General features: G+C 32.0%; 3 protein-coding genes across 6 annotated transcripts; all 3 read right to left on the bottom strand.

The window, feature by feature from the left end:
- Positions 1–219: 219 nt before the first annotated feature.
- LOC146537625 (pyrimidodiazepine synthase-like) lies at positions 220–1,702 on the bottom strand. The gene is made up of 5 exons (XM_085188822.1): positions 1,530–1,702; positions 1,270–1,437; positions 1,005–1,162; positions 642–887; positions 220–515 (listed from the first exon to the last, which is right to left on the bottom strand). The coding sequence occupies exons 1-5, from the start codon at positions 1,552–1,554 to the stop codon at positions 348–350; spliced, it is 765 nt and encodes a 254-aa protein (XP_085044948.1). The 5' UTR covers positions 1,555–1,702; the 3' UTR covers positions 220–347.
- Positions 1,703–3,931: 2,229 nt separating this feature from the next.
- Positions 3,932–6,051, bottom strand: LOC146537624 (pyrimidodiazepine synthase-like). The gene is made up of 5 exons (XM_085188823.1): positions 5,893–6,051; positions 5,535–5,702; positions 5,092–5,252; positions 4,518–4,757; positions 3,932–4,167 (listed from the first exon to the last, which is right to left on the bottom strand). The coding sequence occupies exons 1-5, from the start codon at positions 5,939–5,941 to the stop codon at positions 4,042–4,044; spliced, it is 744 nt and encodes a 247-aa protein (XP_085044949.1). The 5' UTR covers positions 5,942–6,051; the 3' UTR covers positions 3,932–4,041.
- Positions 6,052–7,442: 1,391 nt separating this feature from the next.
- On the bottom strand, positions 7,443–21,177 carry LOC146537623 (RAB11-binding protein RELCH-like). 4 transcript variants are annotated; one of them, XM_085188809.1, is made up of 16 exons: positions 20,749–21,177; positions 20,500–20,670; positions 20,145–20,305; positions 19,393–19,617; positions 18,659–18,963; positions 17,865–18,053; positions 17,214–17,373; positions 15,368–15,533; positions 14,540–14,911; positions 14,028–14,370; positions 13,474–13,758; positions 12,838–12,956; positions 12,169–12,325; positions 11,594–11,802; positions 11,065–11,191; positions 7,443–10,650 (listed from the first exon to the last, which is right to left on the bottom strand). In XM_085188809.1, exons 1-16 carry the CDS (start codon positions 20,975–20,977, stop codon positions 10,458–10,460), a joined length of 3,411 nt encoding a protein of 1,136 aa, XP_085044935.1. In that variant the 5' UTR covers positions 20,978–21,177; the 3' UTR covers positions 7,443–10,457. The 4 variants fall into 4 exon arrangements, with proteins under 4 accessions (XP_085044935.1, XP_085044934.1, XP_085044936.1 ...); XM_085188808.1 differs by having other exon boundaries at positions 17,214–17,376; positions 20,749–21,176; XM_085188810.1 differs by having other exon boundaries at positions 17,214–17,376; positions 19,441–19,617; positions 20,749–21,176.
- Positions 21,178–21,237: the final 60 nt, after the last annotated feature.

Raw genomic sequence — 21,237 nt, 5'->3', positions numbered from 1 at the left:
TATTTAATTATACACTACCTACTCTACAATACATAGGTACGTACGTACTTAACTCATCCATAAATGAGAATATTACACATTTTTTGTACTTATGTTATAGGTATGTTGTAATCATCGTAAAACTATTATAATATTTCTATTTATTTATATTATACTATTATTTATTTTCCAATTGATAATTTTTAGTATGAGTTGTATAGACGTAAAAGAAAACAAAAAAAAATTATAAATTAATTTTAATAAGTGTAGTAATAAATAAAAATATATTTAAGAAATAATAATTAAGTAAATCGGTTGTTCGGTCGCTACTATATAAAATCTTATAATAATTTAGGATAGATTTTCATTTATTGCTTCTTCTTTCTTGGTCTAATGCAGCAAACGGCGCTGGTGTCCAACATATTGTAGTTAGCGTCTCCCTTGAGGCGAGATTCCGTAAACTTGGCGTGAGTATCAGCTGCTAAGGCATACGACTTCACAGCTGGAACATTGCGTACTGCCTCTATGTAATTTGCCTGTAAAAATTTTGTTGATACAGTTATTACAAATCATTATTTAATATATTTAAAAATGTTAAATATTCGTATGTATATTATAAAATTAACATTAATATCGTAATGAAGATAAAAAAATCTACTTACCAATAATTCGTATTTACTCTTGTCTATGGCGAAATCAGCCTGCCCCAATAATGGAAGAGATTCAAATCGTTCTAAGAAAGGCCAGATAGTGAAGTCAACTAATCCTGGTTCATCGCCGTGCAAAAATTTGGATCCACGAGACTGTAATTCCTTTTGTAATAATTCTAAGCCTTTGCTATAGTTTTCAAGTGTATTTGGTTCAATAGATTGGGCATTGTATGCGGCTGTGTAGTATGCTGATTGAGCCTGTTTTAAACAAAGAAAAACAATAAATATAACGCTTAAATGATTATGAATATAAATTATTATTAAGCGTATTAGAGCAGTAATTATATATAATAAATATTTTTTAGAAACACTTACACCACTAAAAAGTTCTACAAGCATCTTATCTTGAGCTCTTCTCAATGGGTCGGCTGACTGAACAGGAACTTCGGGATATTTTTCATCTAAATATGCATTAATGATAGCACTGTCAAAGATACCCTTGCCTTCTTCATATTCCAATGCAGGGACAGCACCTATGAATTCAAATTTTTATTTATTTATCTTGTCTGGCACGAGCATTGAGTCACTTTATTTAAAATTTATATTAGAAGATTTGTTTATATTAAAATAAATAGCTTACCTTTAGGACTGTAATTAAAAATCCATTCGGGCTTTTGATCTAAGTTTATAAACACTAAGTCATATTTGATATTCTTAGCATTTAACACAAGCACTACTCTTTCAGCGAATGGGCAGAATCTTGATGCAAAAAGCCTCAATTTTCCCGAATATGGGGGTAGAGCATCACCTGTAAAATAAAAAATATAAATTTATAAAAAATATATTCATTATTCATTAAAAGAACTATATATAATAACAGCTATAAATTGAGATACCAACCTGTTTGTAAATGTTTTTCCGACATTTTAGTTTTGGTCCAAACAGAAATAAAAATTAACACAAGACGTACGCGAATGGAGCCGTGTCAATTGATTCACATCCAGTTGCCGACTGTGAGTGGAATTTATATTACTATATTAATATACGAAAATACTAGTCACAGATGACACGTGTTATCAGTTGTACTGACTCTTTTATCGTTATCTTAAAGTACTTATATGTTCAATGACTTGAAAAATCGGCCATTGTCGACACTTATGTAATTTTATTTATTTATCCATCGAATGCAACTTCATTCTTAAGGAAAATTACGACCTAGTCAATTGCTATTATATTAGTCACCATAAGGATAAAAGGCTTGTTTATAAATAGTTCTATAGTTATTTCCAATAAAAAACTTTGGACGGTTGGTGTGACTTGCAAAATTTCTTGTTCGCTTCTACGTCACTGTGAGTTTCATAAACATTCTTGGGTAATATTTTAGTATATATTATTTCTAGAAATTTCAATGGGACTCTACAATAATTTAAATAGGACTTCTGGATTTTGGATAACGTTTGTAATCCAGATATATTGAAAAGTGAATTACTTATTTATAGTCATAGTCATCGGCAGATTAATATTGATTTAGGGATGACTGTGAATATAAATTAATATAATATAATTAATGATTTATTATTATAAAATAAACAGATTTTTTTTAGGGAGTACAATGTAAATAACTGAAAAGATATCATTAATTTACAGGATTTTGATTTTTTTAGGGTTCCGTACCTTTTCAGGAAAGAAGGAATCTTTATAAGATCACTTTGCTCTCTGTCCATCTGTCTCTCAAGAGCCTTTATCTTTCAGGAAACATCTAAAAACTATATATTTGTGTTTATTTGTGGTTAAGTCTTAAAAATAATAAAAAGGGGGACAAAAGAATGGTATCACATGAAGGGGCTGTGGCTTTAAGCTTGAATATTGAATTGAAATTGAATATTTTTTTATTCACGCGCAGTGGAATTACTTATTCCTCATCTTCATCTCCTCGCTCAGGTTACAAGACAGACCGCGGCGTTGACGTCACTCAACTCGCAATGTCTCAAAAATTGTGTAGTGTGTGGAGAACGGAATATCTTAACTGCTTTATGCGGGATACAGCGAAAAGCTACCTAGCTAGCAAAAAGAGAAAAGAAGAAGTAGAGTATAGAATAGAAATATTTTTTTAAAATAATGACACTGAATGAGTCCAAGCATAAGGACAGTGGACACATTAGTGTTGTAGTGAACTAAGAAAAATCAGTGATCATCAGTGATTTCAATCAATCAATCAGTAATTTTTCTATTTATTGACATTTTTACTCTTTACCGTAACGGCCCATATATTTGATTGACCCCGATTTAATTTGATTTACCTTCCTATTGTACCACTGTCTTGTCCAAAGACTTATTAATAATCTAGGCTGTATTTGATTTTGAAGACTTGCACACTTAATCAAAAACCGTGGTAGTCCAGCCAGTAGATAAGAAATAATGAATAATAAAATGTCGCCTTAGTAAAGGTTGTTGAGAGCTTTTGAGAGATGATGAGATTTTTCCGCTGACATATAAAAATTTAAGATTTGAAATGTCTAATGAACAACATTAACTGTACACCTAAATTATAAGAAATAATTAATATCGCCTTATTAAAAATGCGACCAGTTTTGGCGCAGGCGCAAAAGCGTCTGTAAACGCGAGAGATTGTGGGTTCGATCCCACTTGAGGAAATTAAATATGTCATATTTTCATTTCCTCTGTGTACGAGGTAATTTTAATTGAAAGTTTTTAAATTGCGATGGTTATAAATAAATATCCATTCAGGAAAGTAATTATATTTTTTTTATCTCCCCGTTGAGTTGCAATTCTCAGACTCAAATTTTACTGGAACGGAGTATCTCGATACTAGTGTCTTTAGGTTATTATTAGGTTCTATTTCAATCACGAGTGTTATATGAAAGAAAGGCAAGGACCGTGTAATCCACGTATCACACAAGTATGCATTTCACTGCTTGGCAGTTTATATTCAAATGAATATAGCGATCCTGGGAATCTAGGCATATTTAAATGATTATTTTTCCTGAACTAGTGGCTGCGTAAGCTCGAATACGATATTTTAATTTTTATTTTTATGTGCACTAGAAATAATTAATTATTATTACTTTTAAGATATTTGCAGCCACAGGTAGGGTCTGACATTGACAATCACAGCGGGTTTAAATATCAGGTTCTATTATTTATAGATATGGATGGAAGATATGGATGGAAGTAAAATTTAAAAAAAGCGTATTAAAGTGTAAATAATATTCGTTCTGTTCAGAGAAACCAGAAGATGCAGGCGATGAAATGGAAGGAAAGTGGAAATTAATACATATGAATATGAATCAGTGATTAATTTTATTTTTTATTTTACAAACAATTTAATATTTTTTTTACATAAAATATAAATTTATTAACAATAAAACTTATGACACTATCTTGATTATATTTAATTTAAGAGTTCGTAGTTGGGTTTTCCCACTCTGTATCCTTTAAAGAATTCAACAAGTATGGGCGCAGGTATTAAATATTGGCTCACGGCTGGATCTTTAAGCATATTTTCGATGTACTTTACCTGAAATTAAATATACAATATATAATAAATAAAATTATAATAAATGTGTAAATATATTCGTAAAACTTTTCAGAAAATCTTTAGTATAAAAAAAAACTTCAAGATATCTTAATATCTAAAGTAAAATTCAAAAACAACAGAAAAGCGCGACACCCTTAATTTTTTTTAAACACACAGGAGCCGTTAAAAATTATCATATCTTCTTAGATCTCATGAAAGACGTCGAGAGAGTAGATCTCTACCAATTTATTTTTATTTTACCTTTAATGAAAATTGTATGATAATGTTTCTAGGTAACAATTTCTTTTACCGACATGAAAATTAGATTAATACTTATATAAAATACAAACCAGTATCGGGAATTTCTTCGGATCGATTACCACCGCTTCGTGAAAATCTTTCATAACGTGAATCCTCTCAAACCACGGCCAGATCATGTAGTCGACGAAACCGGGCTGATCGCCGCCTAAAAATGTGCCGCGGCTTTTTATTTGCCTTTCTAATTGAGATAGAGTACCATGGTAAGCCGCCAACACTTCGTCAGTAATAGTCTCTGGTGTTTTCATTATTTTAAAGAAGAGTGGCTCCAGCTGAAAAGAAATACATATTTTTAATTATAAATAATTCCAAGACGTATTTCTTCAGTCGTGGCGTAGGGTTTCAAGTATGTAATTGTAAACGTGACTGGTTGTGGGTTCAATGCCCATTCAAGGTGGTCTCCCCTCCCCTCTGGTGTCGAATAAAGCTCGACATTGAGTTCCGCCACTCAACATGAAAATGGAGAACGTAGTGTCTCAACACTAGGTTCCCTCTGCGTACCGTGCTGTGTGCAGATACAGCATGAAGCTGATAAATTCATTAATCGATACGAAAAAGTGAGCAACAAAATATTATAAGAGAAGTAAAGTATAATATTTAACTTACAGTTCGTAAAACAACTTCTAGAAGAATCTTGTCGAAAGCCTTCTCAGCAGGATCCTTGGGTAATAAAGGTCTTTGGGGGTACGCTTCATCCAAGTATTCCGCTGTTATAAGACTTTCGTATATAGACACATCCTCTTTTATTTCCAGCGCTGGTACTTTACCTGAAATTCAAATATATAAATAATTAATAAAAAAACAGACTGAATTTAAGAGCTTTAAGGCTTAGTTATTTTTTATAGCTTCACACTTTATTCCGATTAGCAAGGTAGGCAGAACGAATCACCAATTTCGTGTTGAGTGGCGGAACTCAACGCTGCGCTTTATATACCAGAGCGGACGTGAACATTATTTAAATATTCCCTCGAGTGTCGATATATAAACAAACTGTTTTTAGTCTCTCACTTAATTTATTTTTAAAATCATAATTTTTTACAAATAAATACCTAAGGGACTTTTCCTTGGCAACCATTCCGGTTTGTTCACAAGATCAACGTTCACTACTTCATAATCAACATTTTTCGCGTTCAGTGCTAATATAGTGCGTTGTGCGTACGGACAAAATCGCATATTATATACACGAAGCTTTCCATTGTATGGTGGTAGAGGATCACCTGTAAAAAAATAAATAAAATTATATTTTTAAAGAATTCTTATACTATCGTTTATTTCACAAAATTTAAAAAAAACACACATACAAAAAAGATTTACTGTGTTGTAATAAGTATGTTTATTTATGAAATCTATTTTAATATATCTACAGAATATAAAATTAACAAAAATGGTAAACATATAAAGACTTACCTTTTTTCAAATGTTTTACGTTAAAATTGATTTTTACTTTGGATGCCATATTTTGTACACGTCCTTTCACAGTAACTGTAAGACACTACAGACTACAGAGCTTGGCTAACGCTTTATAGGTTATATTATGGCGATAGCGACTTGTAGAGATGACGACAGACGAAACGTGAATCAGCATTTTTTTATCAAAACAATCAAGGAGCCACATTTATTGTTATTTATAAACATATTATAGATCCGTTTACATATTTTAAAATGTAGATCATTCATAATTAAAGTATCTAAGTAAATCTTCAGCCTAATTATTAATTTGAGAGAGAGCATAATAAATTGGTTAGTGTTAGTGCATTAGTAGGAGCTTAAAGATTTCAATTCGTATTTACTTGACATTAAGTTCTTACAAAAATATATTATATCTACTTAAGTACTTATACGTAGTGAAATTCTGAAGTATTTACCGTCATGGGCGTAGGAAGAGGGGGTTGGCCGGGTGGTTTGTCTCCACCGTAGAAATTTTACTATTTAAACAATATTTACATATAACTGTGAAAAGCTAAAGTCCGGGAAACTTTCTTATCTAAAAGAGTTTACCGATTCCAAATGATCCAATTCTATAAATAGAATTGAATCATATTTATGTTTTCCTATCTTTATCAAAAATTGACATGAGGAAAACACACAACATACATACATACATACTTAGTTGACATGACTCCCAATATTATTATATTATATTTGCTGACTATCTACACACAATAATACACATTTCAATAAAATCTATTAATTATAATGCTATGTTTTTTTTTATTTTCACGCTTTACGGGATGTACAGCGGGCAAAGAAAATTTTGTGATATTATATACAGAATCCGAGGAATAAGTATGTTGCGATTAAGTTATTTTGTCGGATCATGGAAATAATTCATGTCTCTGAGTGGGGACAGAATCCACGGTCTTTGCGTTTACGAAGACACAGTCAAAATGGCCTAAATCATTCTGTTATTATATATTTTAAATCTTTTTTATAAATAAACTTTACTCATTATAAAATAACGTACATTACGTACAATTACTAACACAATTACATACATTAAGAAAAAGTTTGAAAATAGCGGGTTTTGAACCTGCACCTCGTGAAAACCGTCCAAGCGGTCTGACCAATAAGCCATACGTATGGCTACGTTCAAATTTTTATACCTTTTTTAAATAAGTTCAAATATTACTTGTAGTGTTTAATATATTTTCGTATGAAGTTCACTTTCACAGAGATATTTGTTAAAACATTTTCTGCAAATAAAATTCAACCTGTACCTTTGGCGAATCGCGGTTTACATAATTATGCGTTTTATATGGACTTAATACATCTTTCAGAATTCTTAGTATTAAATTTATCAAAAAAAAATATTGACTATAATTATTTCAGGTTCAAGATATTTAACAATCGTATGTTTCAATAGTGGTGTCGATCAAAGTGGAGAAGTTATAATTTATTTAGGATCATTGCCTTGCCTTGCGAACAGCTTGTACGTATAGACATACAATAAAAAAACATTTATTTTATAAAATTTATTTAATTTACTCTGTTGACACAACCTATAGATTTCGTATGTCTGAAATTCAAATTAACATTCGTAAAATATATCACTCAAACATTAACTTAACAATATAGCGTATAATATAAGGTTGAGATTCATTAAATCAATTAAAAAATCATGTTCATGTTATTGTCATACAAGAAAAGAGAAATAATGTTATAAATACAAAATTTCACAGATAAATAAGAAGTACAACCAAAAAATGCCATATCATTACGTCATTTAATTTTATTTAATAATTATAAATTAAACACAATCAAAATATATTTTTACAGATATTTTCGTATTTAAATATAGGAATTATGTTTTCTTGTTTGCATCATTAATTAAACTAAATTTTATTTTATATACATATTACTTTTTATTATTTGTACTGAGCTATCTGTTATATCGTTAAGCTTTAAGTACATTATTCACATTAAATAAACATTCGTCATAATAAAAGAACTTGGGAGTTGGGACGGATTATACATTTAAAAAACTCTCCTAAGAATCAATATTATATATTTTTTATGATAATCAATAATATAACAATCATTAACTCAAAACTGTTGTTTTTTAAAAAAATAATAACATGTTTTTTACATATTTCTTAACCGTCTAACCGTCTGTCTTCGTTAAGTTCGCTCGACGCAATAATTAAAATACACGACTTTAATATGGAATGTTACAATTAGTATAAGCATTTATAATCTACCTATTCTGAGAGTAAGAGTATCGCATCGCATCGCGTTAGCGGTTGTGGGTTCGGTTCCCACACAGGGCAATGAATTATTGACATTTCCTCGCTCTCTTAACAAGACAAACTTAAACTATTAAAAATGTTTCATTTTTTCTGTACAAACTGTAAAACTTTTAAATATTATGTGACATAAAGATGTTATCAACTGCCCTTACATATCTGAAGCCGAATCAGTTTTCTTGTCACAATGGGATCGCGATAAAAAGGACAAGGAACTCTACACAAATATATCATGATGCATAAAGTAAGATTAGAATACGTTGATATGCTGGCTGCTTTAGATTAACAAACAAATTATATTTACATAATGAAATTATGAAAAAAATTCAATGATTATTAAAAAATATGCCTTTCATATTTTCTATAAATTTTATAGTTTTACAGAATTTTTCAACATGCAGTTATATTTTCGCAGTTAGATTATAATTATATGTAGATGTAAAATGTCTATGAACAAAAGGACACGATTTATATAAGCCGTTCTATAATCTATTATTGGTTATTATATTTATTTATTTTTTCGTATAAAAAAATATGATACTTGAATACGATTATTGAGTTTTTAAAAATATCATAATTAAATATTTCTTCTTACTATTTATGAGTAATATATATTTTTCCATACATTTAGAAATCTTAAGGAAACGACAAAAGTAGATAAGCTCTGAATAAAATTATTAAAATAATACTTTGTTTTGTACAAACTGTTTTTCATTTATATTATGTACATAAATATTAAAGTAGCAACCGAAACTCGCTATCTAATCTGTTTCATATAAAATATAGTAAATATTTAATATAACTATTTAATCAATAGCACTTTTGGTGTAAGCTTAAGCTTATACTACATATATAACTACTGCTTAAATGAGTGTATATTATATACATATTTACTTCAATTCATAATCATGTTATATAAAATGTTCATTCTATTCGGTTTTTTTACCCTATTTATATGGCTAAAAAATAATATTATAATTTTTATGTGATATCTGTTAGTTCATTAAGTACGTCGATCAATATCACAAAACAATAATTCATACTATTTCTACAAATATTCGTAATTTAATATTAGTATACTAGGGAATTTGTTAAAATTCAATTATATTTTTTTCCATACGAAATTAATTAATTCCGCAATTTACAATGTAGCTAGGCCAAAACATACAAATATTTTATCTTAATTTCCCAAGATATATGTTGTAGATCAAATAATAAATTATATTTGTTAATTATCAACACAAAAAAAATACTTTGTTCCTATCTTTGAGATTATTGCTTTTTTATACTAAACATTACTAACCTTACATAAAACGTTTTCATAAGGAATTGATAAATTAATTGATTTTTATTTCATGTTATTTTTAAATGTTTGCAATGATAAATTATCTTGTTATTGTTGGTTGGCTTGAAAAACAATACTATCTTATACCCTTTTCAAGTATTTACATCGTTTTTATTGCATATAGAATATCCTGCAATGTTACTGACTTACTTGCTTACTTTTTTTAGATTGATAATGTCGACTTTTTACGAAAAGTAAACTAATATAACTTAATATATAATATCTAATTTCCAATAACGGTAAACTAATATATATATATATATATATATATATATATATAGTTTTAATCGAAAATCAAAACGGAGGTTTGAAAGTTATAATCACTGTTCTGTTGTTCTGAATGAGCCAGTGGACACTCATTTCACCAGTCACATTGTATGAAGCAGATATGAAGGAGGCTGTATGGTAAAAAAAGATGATGCTACACAATAGGAGAATGAAAGTTAACAAGAGATCCAAATCCAGTTAAAACGTGATCATTATTTAGTAAACTCAGACCAACGATACGCATATATGACACGAAAGTTTAATAGTAACAATCGAGGGTATTTGGCAAAACTAGGTCAACTATTCGTTAAACAATACAGAGAAAATATAAATGAGAACATTTTTTAAATAATTTAACAATTGGGTATGTTTATATTTATCTTGGACTTGGATTGTTGGAAAATGATAAGTGTGTCAGTGATACTGGAGTAACGTATGGCCATCCATAAATTACGACACATGAATTTCTATAATTTATACCGAGACATTATTAAAGTAGCAAGCCCGAAATTGTGTGTGTTTATTATACTTCGAAACGTAATATCACACAATGTCATTCTTTGTTGCTCCCAAAGTGACGGCATTTATGGATGGACTGCTAGGCATAAAGTATATTATTACGTCTTCTTTTTAAATATATTAGGTATGTTCATATTGCTTTTGGACTGTTGGAACATCTGTGTGACGCGGCGTCCGACGTGTGCGGGGCGCGGGGAAGGCGCGCGGGGCTCCCCCGCCACCGCCAGTAGCGCCTCGATTGCTGGCCGGTACTGGGAGAGCGACGGCGATTGTACAGCTTCTTCTAACTTTCTATAAACGACACGTTATTTGTTATTTTTTATGTGTATACTTCTTTTATATTTTTATTATGGCACTCTTATTAATAACATTTATTGTTTTTCTGTTCTGTTAGTACAGCTACATATCTTATATAATATATACAAATAAACTAAAATCTTATCAAGTGTGAAGGGCTTGGCCCCGTGATAAGAACAAATGAAGATAAGATAGGAGGTATCGGTGGTCAGAGAATGCAATGACTCAAGAATTTGGGAGAAAACCTTGGGACGGATGTGTCTTAATGAAGAATGGAGTGTTTTAACACTAGGTCCCCTGGTTTCCTCTGCCTGTGTGTTTCGTGTTTCTACATCCACAGCTAAGTACAGGACGGCCACAACTCGACCGTACTGTCCGTACATGGAAGGCATGGAAGAAGGCAGTCACCTCAAGGCGGGTAGCAGGGCGGGGTGTCGCGGCGCGTGGTGCGCCGCCAGCTGCAGCGCGGGCGCCAGCGCAACGGCCGCGCCGCCCGCCGTTGGCGCGTGGCACAGCGCGCACACCAGTGACACCGCTGTATGACACAAACTAATATTAATATCCATACCAAACTAGCTACTAATTCCATATGCGTGAACTTTACATTTATAAGAGACGCCGAGACATTCTTATTTTTAACATATCAATTATTATATCAAAACGGCAATATTATAAGCTATATATATATATATAAATTATTATAAGACGGCATAATATGGTCTTGTAAACGAAGTGTAAACACCAATTATGTATAGGTTATACATAGTACCGCTGTGGCTTCGATTCTTACTTCCTAAAATTAATTATTTTCATTTCCTCATTTTGGTAAGAGCATAGTAAAGTCTTGAAAATTTTTATGTAAATGATAAACGGAGTGTCTTGTCTTACACTAAATTTCTAACATCTATCCGGCTTTATTAAACTACAATAGAAATACCTTTTTCGGACACCGTATGCGTATCTAACGCTGGCAATACAAGCAAGGCCAGTGCCTCAGCCGCACGCGTTGCTTCCCGAACGCCTAGCGTATGTGAACTCACTATAGTTTCAAATGGCGGCCAGCATTGCGTCTCTAGAGATAGCGAACGAGCTACGCAAGTACGTGTCACGCTTCCCCACGCTGTTATAGCGGCTTCTCGGACTGATCTGTAATAGGTTCAATAAATTAAAAAATATATATAAAATATAAATAGCATAATACTCCATGCTCCCATTACCGCCTACAGAGATAGTAATATAAACAATATCAAATTATAGAGGCTGTATTGTACCGGCACAACATCTGACCATAAACACTATGGTTGTGAGTTCGGTTCCCACTTCAGTATGAATTATTTCCACTTCCTCACTCTGGTAACAAGACAATAGTTTGTCGGCATTAAGCTCCGATTTATACACGGAATTTCTTGAAAATTGGACAGTGCGTGTTGTCTTAACCTCTTCTCTTAGCCTGCTATATGTGGGATATAGAGCGTGAAGCTAAAAATATTTATAGGTAAAAAAATTACTTACTCATCATCATCATACAACAATGCAATTATCGCCGGCAACAGCTGCTTTTCCAAACATTCCTCGTCTACTTCTGTTATATTTACTAACTCGGCTATTAGAGCTGCGAGGAACACTCGTATTGCGTTGCCACTGGTACTATCGCAGCTACTAGCAGAAACTGAAATATTGTATGAAATCATTCATATTGAGGTCATCGAGGCGCAGTAGCACAAGCGTATGACTGCAGATGCAACAGTTGTGGGTTTGGTTCCCACTCGAAGAATGAAATATTTAATATTTCTGCTTTCACGCTGTATTTTCCGCTCTATTTTCGACACATTGCGTATAGCGCACGCTATACGCTTTGTTTTTTTTTCAAAACGAGGACTGAAAAAAATTCTTTCCCCGAGTCGCAATAAAACCCACAACCGTTACTCTAGAATCAAACTCTGAGACTATTAGATTTATTTATAGTCTAAGATTCTCTGCAAAAGTGATGAGCTGCATTATGGTCGTGAATGATTCTTTATTAAACTGATAGGTGGAGGTAGTCGTGGTGCAGTCTTACTGTAAATGCCACGATTGATGGGAGGAAATTATTTTCACTATCTCAAAGTGTCTCAACATATACTGGGGAGAAACATAAAACGTGCATGAATAAAAAAAATATGTTCTTTTTCTTTAACTTACATTCTCTTAAGTGCTGTAAGTAACAATTGAGAACATCTGGGCGATGTTTCGTCAACCACTTAAATGGTACAGACAAAATTTTTGTTGGAAGACTCCTTATACTACTGTAAACAACCCATCTGAAATAAAAAACTCATATTTATTGCGGTCTAAGTACACATTTCATTTAACACTAAGGAAACCTAGTGTCAAGATATCACGTTCTTTTCATTTCGCGAGAATTCGAGACATTGCGTGTTGTGTGGAAATCAACGACGCACCTTATTATATCAGAGCGATGATATGAATTATTTCTAATTACTTCGAGTGGGAATCGAACACGTAACTACCACAAAAGAACACATCTACGCTACGAGGATTTTATTCATTTATTAAACTAATAATAATTATTATATTGACCCCGACTTGGCGCAACGGCACAGCATCTGATTATAAGCGCGACTGTTTTGGGTTCGATTCCCATTTCTGGGATAAATTTACATATCCTCACTATGGTAACAAAACAAACAGCAGTGTTGAGTTGCCCCGCTCAACACGCAACATCTCGAAAATTGGGCGAATCGTGGATCGCCGTAACCGCCGTACAGCGTAAAGCTAAATAAAATATATAATTATTTTAGTTTGTAACATACTTACTTTTGCAAAAATTCCACACGCTGCTCAGTATCATCAACAGTAGCCAATATGGTGGTAAGATAAATACCAACAATCACAACACTGTCTACATTCACAGTGTGCAATTTTTCCAATTTATTTTCTAAGTCCATAATAATCTCAATAAAGATAGGATTTAATACATTCAAAGAAAATTCGAGACCAAAGTTGTCTAAATAACTATTAAATAGTGTAATAAGCACTTCGTATATTGCGTGATGATTTAATGCTTTGCTCTTTGTCGCGACATCTAATATTTGCTTAATACTGAAAAATAATAATAACAAATCGTTATTAAAAAAAATAATACGCAATACTTTGAATAGTTCGTATTTATAGTAAGACGCTTATGCACCTGACCCACAATTGGCTTCCCAGCAGGCTGGCCTATATGGTTACTTAACAGAGTTGTTTTTACATATACATTTTACTTTTGTGGTAAAAGACGTGCACAACTACGGCCTCCCATTTGATTATTTATTGTATCCTTTGTATTTTATAAAATAAAAATGAACATATAAATTATAAGTACTCACACACTAATAAGCCAATCTAATTCAGACCATCTAACATCTGGATTCTCTTTCAAAAAGCTGTTCATAGCTGCTAATATAATCTTTGCATTGACATCTTCACTCAAATAACATTGTAAATCTATAAACTTCTTATTCGGCACTTCTTGCAGGTTAATGATTTCCATATCACAGTTATTCAGGTTTATATCCTTAACTATTTGTACATTAATTACATAGGCCAATTGCGCTAAAACTAAAGCCTTGATCACATCTAAGTATAATATTACCGTTTTCCATTCATTATCTATGCTTGCTTGTATTAAGTTATTCATTACTTGCTTATATAGATCTGTTGTGAATTTGCCTAAAAATATGTTAAAAGTGAGTTAATGCAATTAGTTTTATTTACAGCAGGGTAGTTGGAGAGAACTTAGCGTTAAGGCACTCCACTAATACACTAATTTAAACTCTTAAATTCTAGGTCTTTTTAACTCGTAAATTCTAGGTTTACCATAATGAGTAAATTCACTTACCACATAAAAGAGCAGTTCTAGCCAAAACCGGAACATATACACACACAGCGTCCTTTACATTTTTATCCACTGGATCTTTCAAGAAATTGAACAATATATTTTCCAACTGGCCATATTTGTGTTCAGAAATTGGAGATATAAGACATGCTGACTTCAGACCTATGCCTCGTATTTCAGGTTCACTGGACTCACACATAAGTATTACCAAGCTTAGTAAAAGCGAAGTGCATAACTCTACTGGCACATATGGAGCAATACAAAGGCATATTTGACTCGCAAACACGCGTCTTTCCGGAGTTCGAGACGCCAAAAGTTCTGCTATGGACGATAGCACTTCGCCACTACCACCCCATTTTACTATAAGACTGGTTGCTGTTAAATTAAAATTGAAATACTGTAAAACTTTCAATAAGCAAACATTTAATAAAAACATGTTAAATTTTTTTATTTATGTGCCTGATTATTAAGGTATTTCATGTTCAAATTGATACCCAGTTCTAGCAGTAAATTTGGAACAATTAAAATCTGATAAACAAAAAATCTATAGTCTATATCCCTTATTCCATATTTTTTTTTTTATTAAATATTTTCTATAAAAAATCTTAGTCACTCCAAAGAGGCTGAATAATGCCTAAACGATTTTTATTTATTTATTACAGAAGCAGAGGGAACCTAAGATACTATATTCCTCACTTTTCACCCAATTAGTGGGAACGGAACGCAACGCCGCGCTTTATCTTGTTACCAGAGTAAAGAAGATGAAAACAATTAATTTTCCCGAGGAAGAATCGTACCTATAAAGTTTTTACTTTTATTTATTTTTTTTACCTTCACAAACAGCCTTCACGTCACTCGGCTCGGGCTTCTTGTACAAGGTCAGCAGCAAGTGCAGGAGGCGCGAGCGGCGCGCGTCGCCCGGCGGCAGCAGCGCCGCCGTCACCGCTAGCAGCGCGGCCGCCTCACCCCGCCGCGGGACTAACGTGTGTGGGAGCACCTGGTGTGAGAATTGTGTAAAAAACATATAATATACATCATATATTATACAATTAGAACAAAAGAGATTTTGCCAAAAATCAAAAAGTATTTTTTTCAAACAAAATAATTAATAAAATTCTTATCGTTGTAAAATAAAACGCGAATTGCGTAAAATAGAAAGAGATATCCCTTTCTCGTTCTGGTATGTTTTTAGATAATGAAAAGTGGCAGATCGGCAACGTTTAGTAGTATTTTTGTAGCAGTAGGTGTTTGTTTACCTTATTGGTAAAAATTGTGAAATGAAAAAAAATCTTACGTCTAAACTGTTGATTAATTTGTTTAGATATGAGCTTTTTAAATCAAATTGCAGGTGACGGCTTTTTTTGGACTTGGACTCAGTTCAGATTTTTAGGAAACGAAAACGAAACAATATACGTAAATAATAAGGATTTTTTTTAAAATTAATCATACTGCAAAATCAATATTATAGCGGCGGCGTTGAGTTCCGTCAATCAGCATGGGATATCTCAAAAATTGAGAACACAGTGTTTTAATACTAATAAATGTGAAAGTTTGTGAAAATGGCTGTGTTCCAATTTGACACAATAACTACTGAACGGATTTAAATGAAATTTTACAGTAATAAAGCAGTATATCTATATATATAAAAGGACTTGTCCTCACTGACTGAGGTAAGACGTACGCACAGCCGTAACCGCTGATGGTAGAAACGTGAAATTTGGACAGATGTTTACTTTTGTAATCTGGACATCCACTAAGAAAGGATTTTGAAAAATTTTAACACTGAAGAGGTAAAATAGGGGTTAAAAGTTTGTATGAAAAAAAAAATTAAATCGGAACCGATTTTTATAAAATTTGAAATTTAGATTTTTAAAAGTATTTAATTGAACACGTATTTCATGGTTTTCTAGAATTCTTCCCCTAAGAGTGCAAATAAGGGGTTGAAAATTTGTATGGAAAAATGTTTAAATCGCCACCGATTGTTATAAAATTTTAAATTTAGACTCTTAAAAACATTTCATTGAACACATGTTTCTTGGTTTATTAGAATTCACCCTTAAATAAGCAAGCGAAGCTGCGCGCGTCCGCTAGTAACTTAATATAATAAATATGTGTCAAGAATAACTAACACCAGGAATAATATTAAAAAAATATATAATTTATTACATTCTGTGGGACGCCGGTTTCAGAATAAATCTAGTATTAAAAAAAATCTTTTAAAATGAGTCTGAAATAAAAGTAATTTATAGATATTTCTAAAACGATTTGGCATATGTAAATACCTATTATATGTACTTATATGCATAAATTTATTTTCTTACATATATTCATAATCCTAAATTTCTGACTCAATTTTTAATAAAAGATTAAAGTACTGTTTACAATTTCAAATTTCAATTTACTTAATGAAAGTTAGCAATAAGGGTTCAAAAAGTATACCATAGCAAGTTATAAGCAAAATATGCATAACAAGTTTTGTTTTAGAATTTATTATAAACTTAAATGCTAAAACTTAATATTATTTATAATTAAGGAAGCTACAATGCTCCTAAAGCTATTTCCTTTATATAATTAGTATAAGATAACTAGTTTAGTATAATTTGGCTATAATATGACAATAAGTTTAAGCCGACGAAGCCGCGCATGCGCCGCTAGTAAAATAAAAAATCCCACTAACCCTAGGTAAAGTGTCAGCAACTAGAGGCAATAGTCCCGGTAACGTGATTGGTTGCTTACTATTCACTAAATCCAATAGTAGGTCATTTGCTAAGGGTTCGCTGAGGTCCAAAGTTTCATAGCACCATGACAGTAATGACTCTTTCAAGCTGCTTGGCACGCTACTAAAAACATATATAGAATTGTAATTAAAATCACTTTATTTCATCTCTTATTAAATTAGCTCCATCCTGACTCTGACATATAGGATTGGCACAGGGAACCTAATGTTAAGTAGTGAAACATAAGGTCGCTCTTTGTCTTATTTATCAGAGCAAGGAAATAAAAATAATTTATATCTAATAAAAAACAACTTCACGCTTTTTCCCGCACATAGCAGGGTAGACAAGGGCAATCTATGGTTAAATCACTTCGATCGCCACCCACCACCTAATTTTTAAGACCAAAATTTTTGGTTGTTGAGTGTAAGAACCAAACACCATACTTTGTATAGTCTTGTCCATGGAGAGAAGGAAAATGAAAATAATTTAAAAAATAACCATTTTCTTCTATTGGAGATTGAACATCAAAACCATCGCTTTTACACACAGATGCTGTCTACCTGAATCTAAGGTCTAAAAACCATTTTAACTATTTAAAAATAATGTATCACCTATCCATCCACACTTCCTTGTTATTCTCAAAACTGCTATACTCGTATTGCACTCTAGTCCACTCGCCAGCGTCGTTTATACTCAAAGTTTCATCAAGTGTGGTGACACTACCGCGTCTGCATGGAGAGCCCCGTACACTGTCGATTATAGCAGGTTCGAAACTATTAACAGAACCTTCCTTCTTTATCCTGAAAATATAATGAGGTCATTTTATGTTTGTAATGCAGAAGACTTGCTATACTCTAATACTTTATATATCACTAGTTATTATTTAAAGGTAGATAGAGGTCCACAGCTGTTTACTTTTGTGAAAACCTTTTTACAGTGCTGAATGCACTTGGCTGCACACCCTGAAGTTGCATATTTTCAATTTTGTTCCTTAGGACAATACGCAAAAAAGTTCAGAAAGATTAACTTTAGGGTGGCAGCGCCTCATTGATAGTATATACTTAGTGCCTTGGACCTCCACACTTGGTCCATTCCCTCCATATGATAACATGATATGTAATTTATAGGTGGCCCCTTAGCTTTTTTTAAAATCAGAAATAAACAGAATAGATTACTACAGTATTTTTTTATAATTCATAAAATGTAATTAAATTAATAGTGGTATTATTATATACTTCGTGCACACAATTTTTTTTAAAATTACATATAAGAAATAATTATTTTAATTTTCTTACTATGAAGAATGGTTAATGCCAAGACAAACCCGAAAAGCAAGCGGAAACACTAGGTTCACATAATTTTGTTTAATGATCTCAATCATTTTTATTTTAATATAAATACTTACATTCCATTGTTCTTATCACTATAAATCATTTCAAATTGTTCCGGTGTCGCACTGTGAGTGGAGTTTCCACTGCCATAGTGGTTTTCAGATGCAGTACAAGTTATTGGTTTCTCATTTGAATTTATCACTGACAATTTATCACTAGGTATTTGGAGCTCAAGTGTTTTACTCTCAGATGCTGGGCTTGTTAAAGAGTTCAGGCTAACTATTGCTGCGTCATATAATTTTTGAAAATTTAACTTCTCTGTTTCTAGAGCAACTATCTTTTGTTTCAACAATTCTATTTCTTCAGCTTGAACCAGAAGCTGCAATTGATCAGTTAAAGTTTTGTAATTGTTCATGATAGAGATTTTCTAAAAATATATGTTATATTTAATATTTTTTTCAGTATAGCTTCATGCTATATGCTGTAGCAGGGGAGGGGAAAAGGGACCTCCGCTTTGCCTAATTTTTGAAACAAAACTGATAAATCTAATCATTGAATGATGACAATATCATCCCAATTTAGTTAATACAGAAGAAAGGACATGAACAGATTCCCTTCAAGACCACCACCAAATGTGCTCTAGACAGAACAACATATTTTAGCAAACTAGATAGAGCCATTTAACATGTTTTAAACTAAATACCATGAACAAATTAATTATAAACCTATTCCTGGTCAGTATGTTTGTTAAGTTTATAATATTTTAGGTTAGTAAAATGGAGCAAAATGATGAATGAATGTTAATCACCTCATGATTCCAATCTGTATCATTATCCAATGATGTTTGACAACTCACACATACATTTCCTTCATCAAAATCTGTTTGACATTCAATATTGTCATGGAGCAAGTTGGTTTGAGTGGCAATGTCTACTTTTTGTACATTTGGAGTGGATGTGCTACCCCAAAACAGTGATATTAAATTAGCAGGTCTGGGCATATTTAAACCAACATCATCCCAGTCCTCAAACTCCTATAACAATATTTATCTAATGAATTTCACTTAAGACATTGTGTATTGAGTGGCAGTACTAAATGCTGTGCTTTGCCTTGTTACCAAAATGAGAAAATGAAAATTCATTCCCCAAGTCAAATTCACAGTCACACTATTAACAGTCAAATGCTGTGCCACACACGCCATATGACATGACTGCGCAATAAAATGTTTTGGAAAAAAAAGTTCAAATTCACTTAGATACAACAAATTAGTGGCATTTTGTGTTGATTGGTGGACCTCAACACTGTGCTTTGCCTCAACTTCAGAGTGAATAAATGGAATATAAATTTAAATAAACATTTAATTTCTTTGAGTGGGGATCTAACCCACAATCATTCACACAGTTTACAGTCGCACTTTGTGCTCTTGTATCCTGCCTGGTCTCCATTAAATAAAAATAATCATTTTCTGGAACAATATAATTCACAATTGTTGCATTTCTTTAGTTGTACACACTATGCCACAATTTTCTCTAAATAAAATATATAATATAAACACGCAACCTGATCTGGATTTTCATCTGAAAATGTTATACTAGTCAATTTATAGTTTTGGAGAAGTAAGTATTCATTTATTAAAAAATTCAGAGCTCTTTTCTCATGTGGCTTTAAAGATCTTTGACTAAAATTTTTCTTTGATGTTTTGTCAAGACTTGATTCTTCATCTGGAATAAATTGAATATTAGATTAGAAATTTATATAGATTTAAAAATATAAAATCTGATTAATGGCTTGTCCCAATCATAATTCATAGTATTTACAAAAGTAAAGCAAAAGTAAAATATAGCTAAGACTAATACTTAAGCCTTTAATTTTCTTTAAGTTAATTTGTTTTCAATGTTTTTTTTATAGAACACACCAGCAAATTGAGTTAAATTAGCTCGTAGAGCATTGATAGTCTCTCGAGCCTTCCGTAGTTCAAATTCAAGTACAGCGACGTCACCGCCACTTCCGCCGCGATCTCCACCACCATCTTCAGAATATCTTGCTGTATCTAATGAGTCTAAAGTGGCTTGACTGGGTGTACGGTCTATAAGCAATAAACATACATTTAATTTTCACGTAATATACACAAAGAACTTAAGTAAAATAAGTAGTAATTACTTACGCATCGAGCTTAAATCTGTAGCTCTTGATACATGTTGTTCGAAGTTTCCTGGATTTGAAAAGAATTCTCTAAGCTGTGGAAGTTCTCTTCCACTTTCCACAAGCTCTGTATGAAGTTCCAAAGCGGTTAGAAATAAATTATCTTTTAATAATTTTGTAGCGACATCTTCGTATGTAAGTGCTGGAGATGCTGCAAAAGAACTGTCTTCTGCATCTTTATACGGATTCATTTTTCTTCTCTGAATTATGAGAGCTCATAACAAGCTCATTATGAGTATAACTCTAAACTTTTTAACAAAAATATCACATCCTACAAACGTTCTTAATCAATGTTTGTTTACCAATTTGATTTCGGATATTAAATATTTTTTACGGATTTTCATTGCTATGCCTATAGAATTATAGAATATATATTTATAATTTTATATAGGTACTGAGCACAGTACAAATAAAAAAATATATTCTCTATAAATATTTACTAATCTATGAT

The sequence above is a fragment of the Heliconius melpomene genome, chromosome 7, assembly GCF_056956725.1.
Source record: "Heliconius melpomene rosina isolate 202511_hmr_F chromosome 7, ASM5695672v1, whole genome shotgun sequence".
NCBI lineage: Eukaryota > Metazoa > Arthropoda > Insecta > Lepidoptera > Nymphalidae > Heliconius > Heliconius melpomene.
Note: the sequence above shows the minus strand (reverse complement) of the source record. Positions and strands in the feature narration are given on the sequence as shown.

Bases quoted from the DNA above. Each gene is read 5' to 3' on its own strand.
- LOC146537625 (XM_085188822.1), bottom strand. From the start codon at position 1,554: ATGTCGGAAAAACATTTACAAACAG. The intron at 1,438-1,529 runs GTTGGTATCTCA...TTTATTTTACAG, and splicing joins GGAAAAACATTTACAAACAG to GTGATGCTCTACCCCCATAT. The intron at 516-641 runs GTAAGTAGATTT...AAATTTTTACAG, and splicing joins AGAGTAAATACGAATTATTG to GCAAATTACATAGAGGCAGT.
- LOC146537624 (XM_085188823.1), bottom strand. From the start codon at position 5,941: ATGGCATCCAAAGTAAAAATCAATTTTAACGTAAAACATTTGAAAAAA. The intron at 5,253-5,534 runs GTATTTATTTGT...TTTGAATTTCAG, and splicing joins GCCAAGGAAAAGTCCCTTAG to GTAAAGTACCAGCGCTGGAA. The intron at 4,168-4,517 runs GTTTGTATTTTA...ATTTAATTTCAG, and splicing joins CGAAGAAATTCCCGATACTG to GTAAAGTACATCGAAAATAT.
- LOC146537623 (XM_085188808.1), bottom strand. From the start codon at position 20,977: ATGAATCCGTATAAAGATGCAGAAGACAGTTCTTTTGCAGCATCTCCA. The intron at 18,054-18,658 runs GTAAGTATTTAT...TTATATTTTCAG, and splicing joins AGTGATAAGAACAATGGAAT to GATAAAGAAGGAAGGTTCTG. The intron at 14,371-14,539 runs GTAAGTGAATTT...ACATATTTTTAG, and splicing joins TAGAACTGCTCTTTTATGTG to GCAAATTCACAACAGATCTA.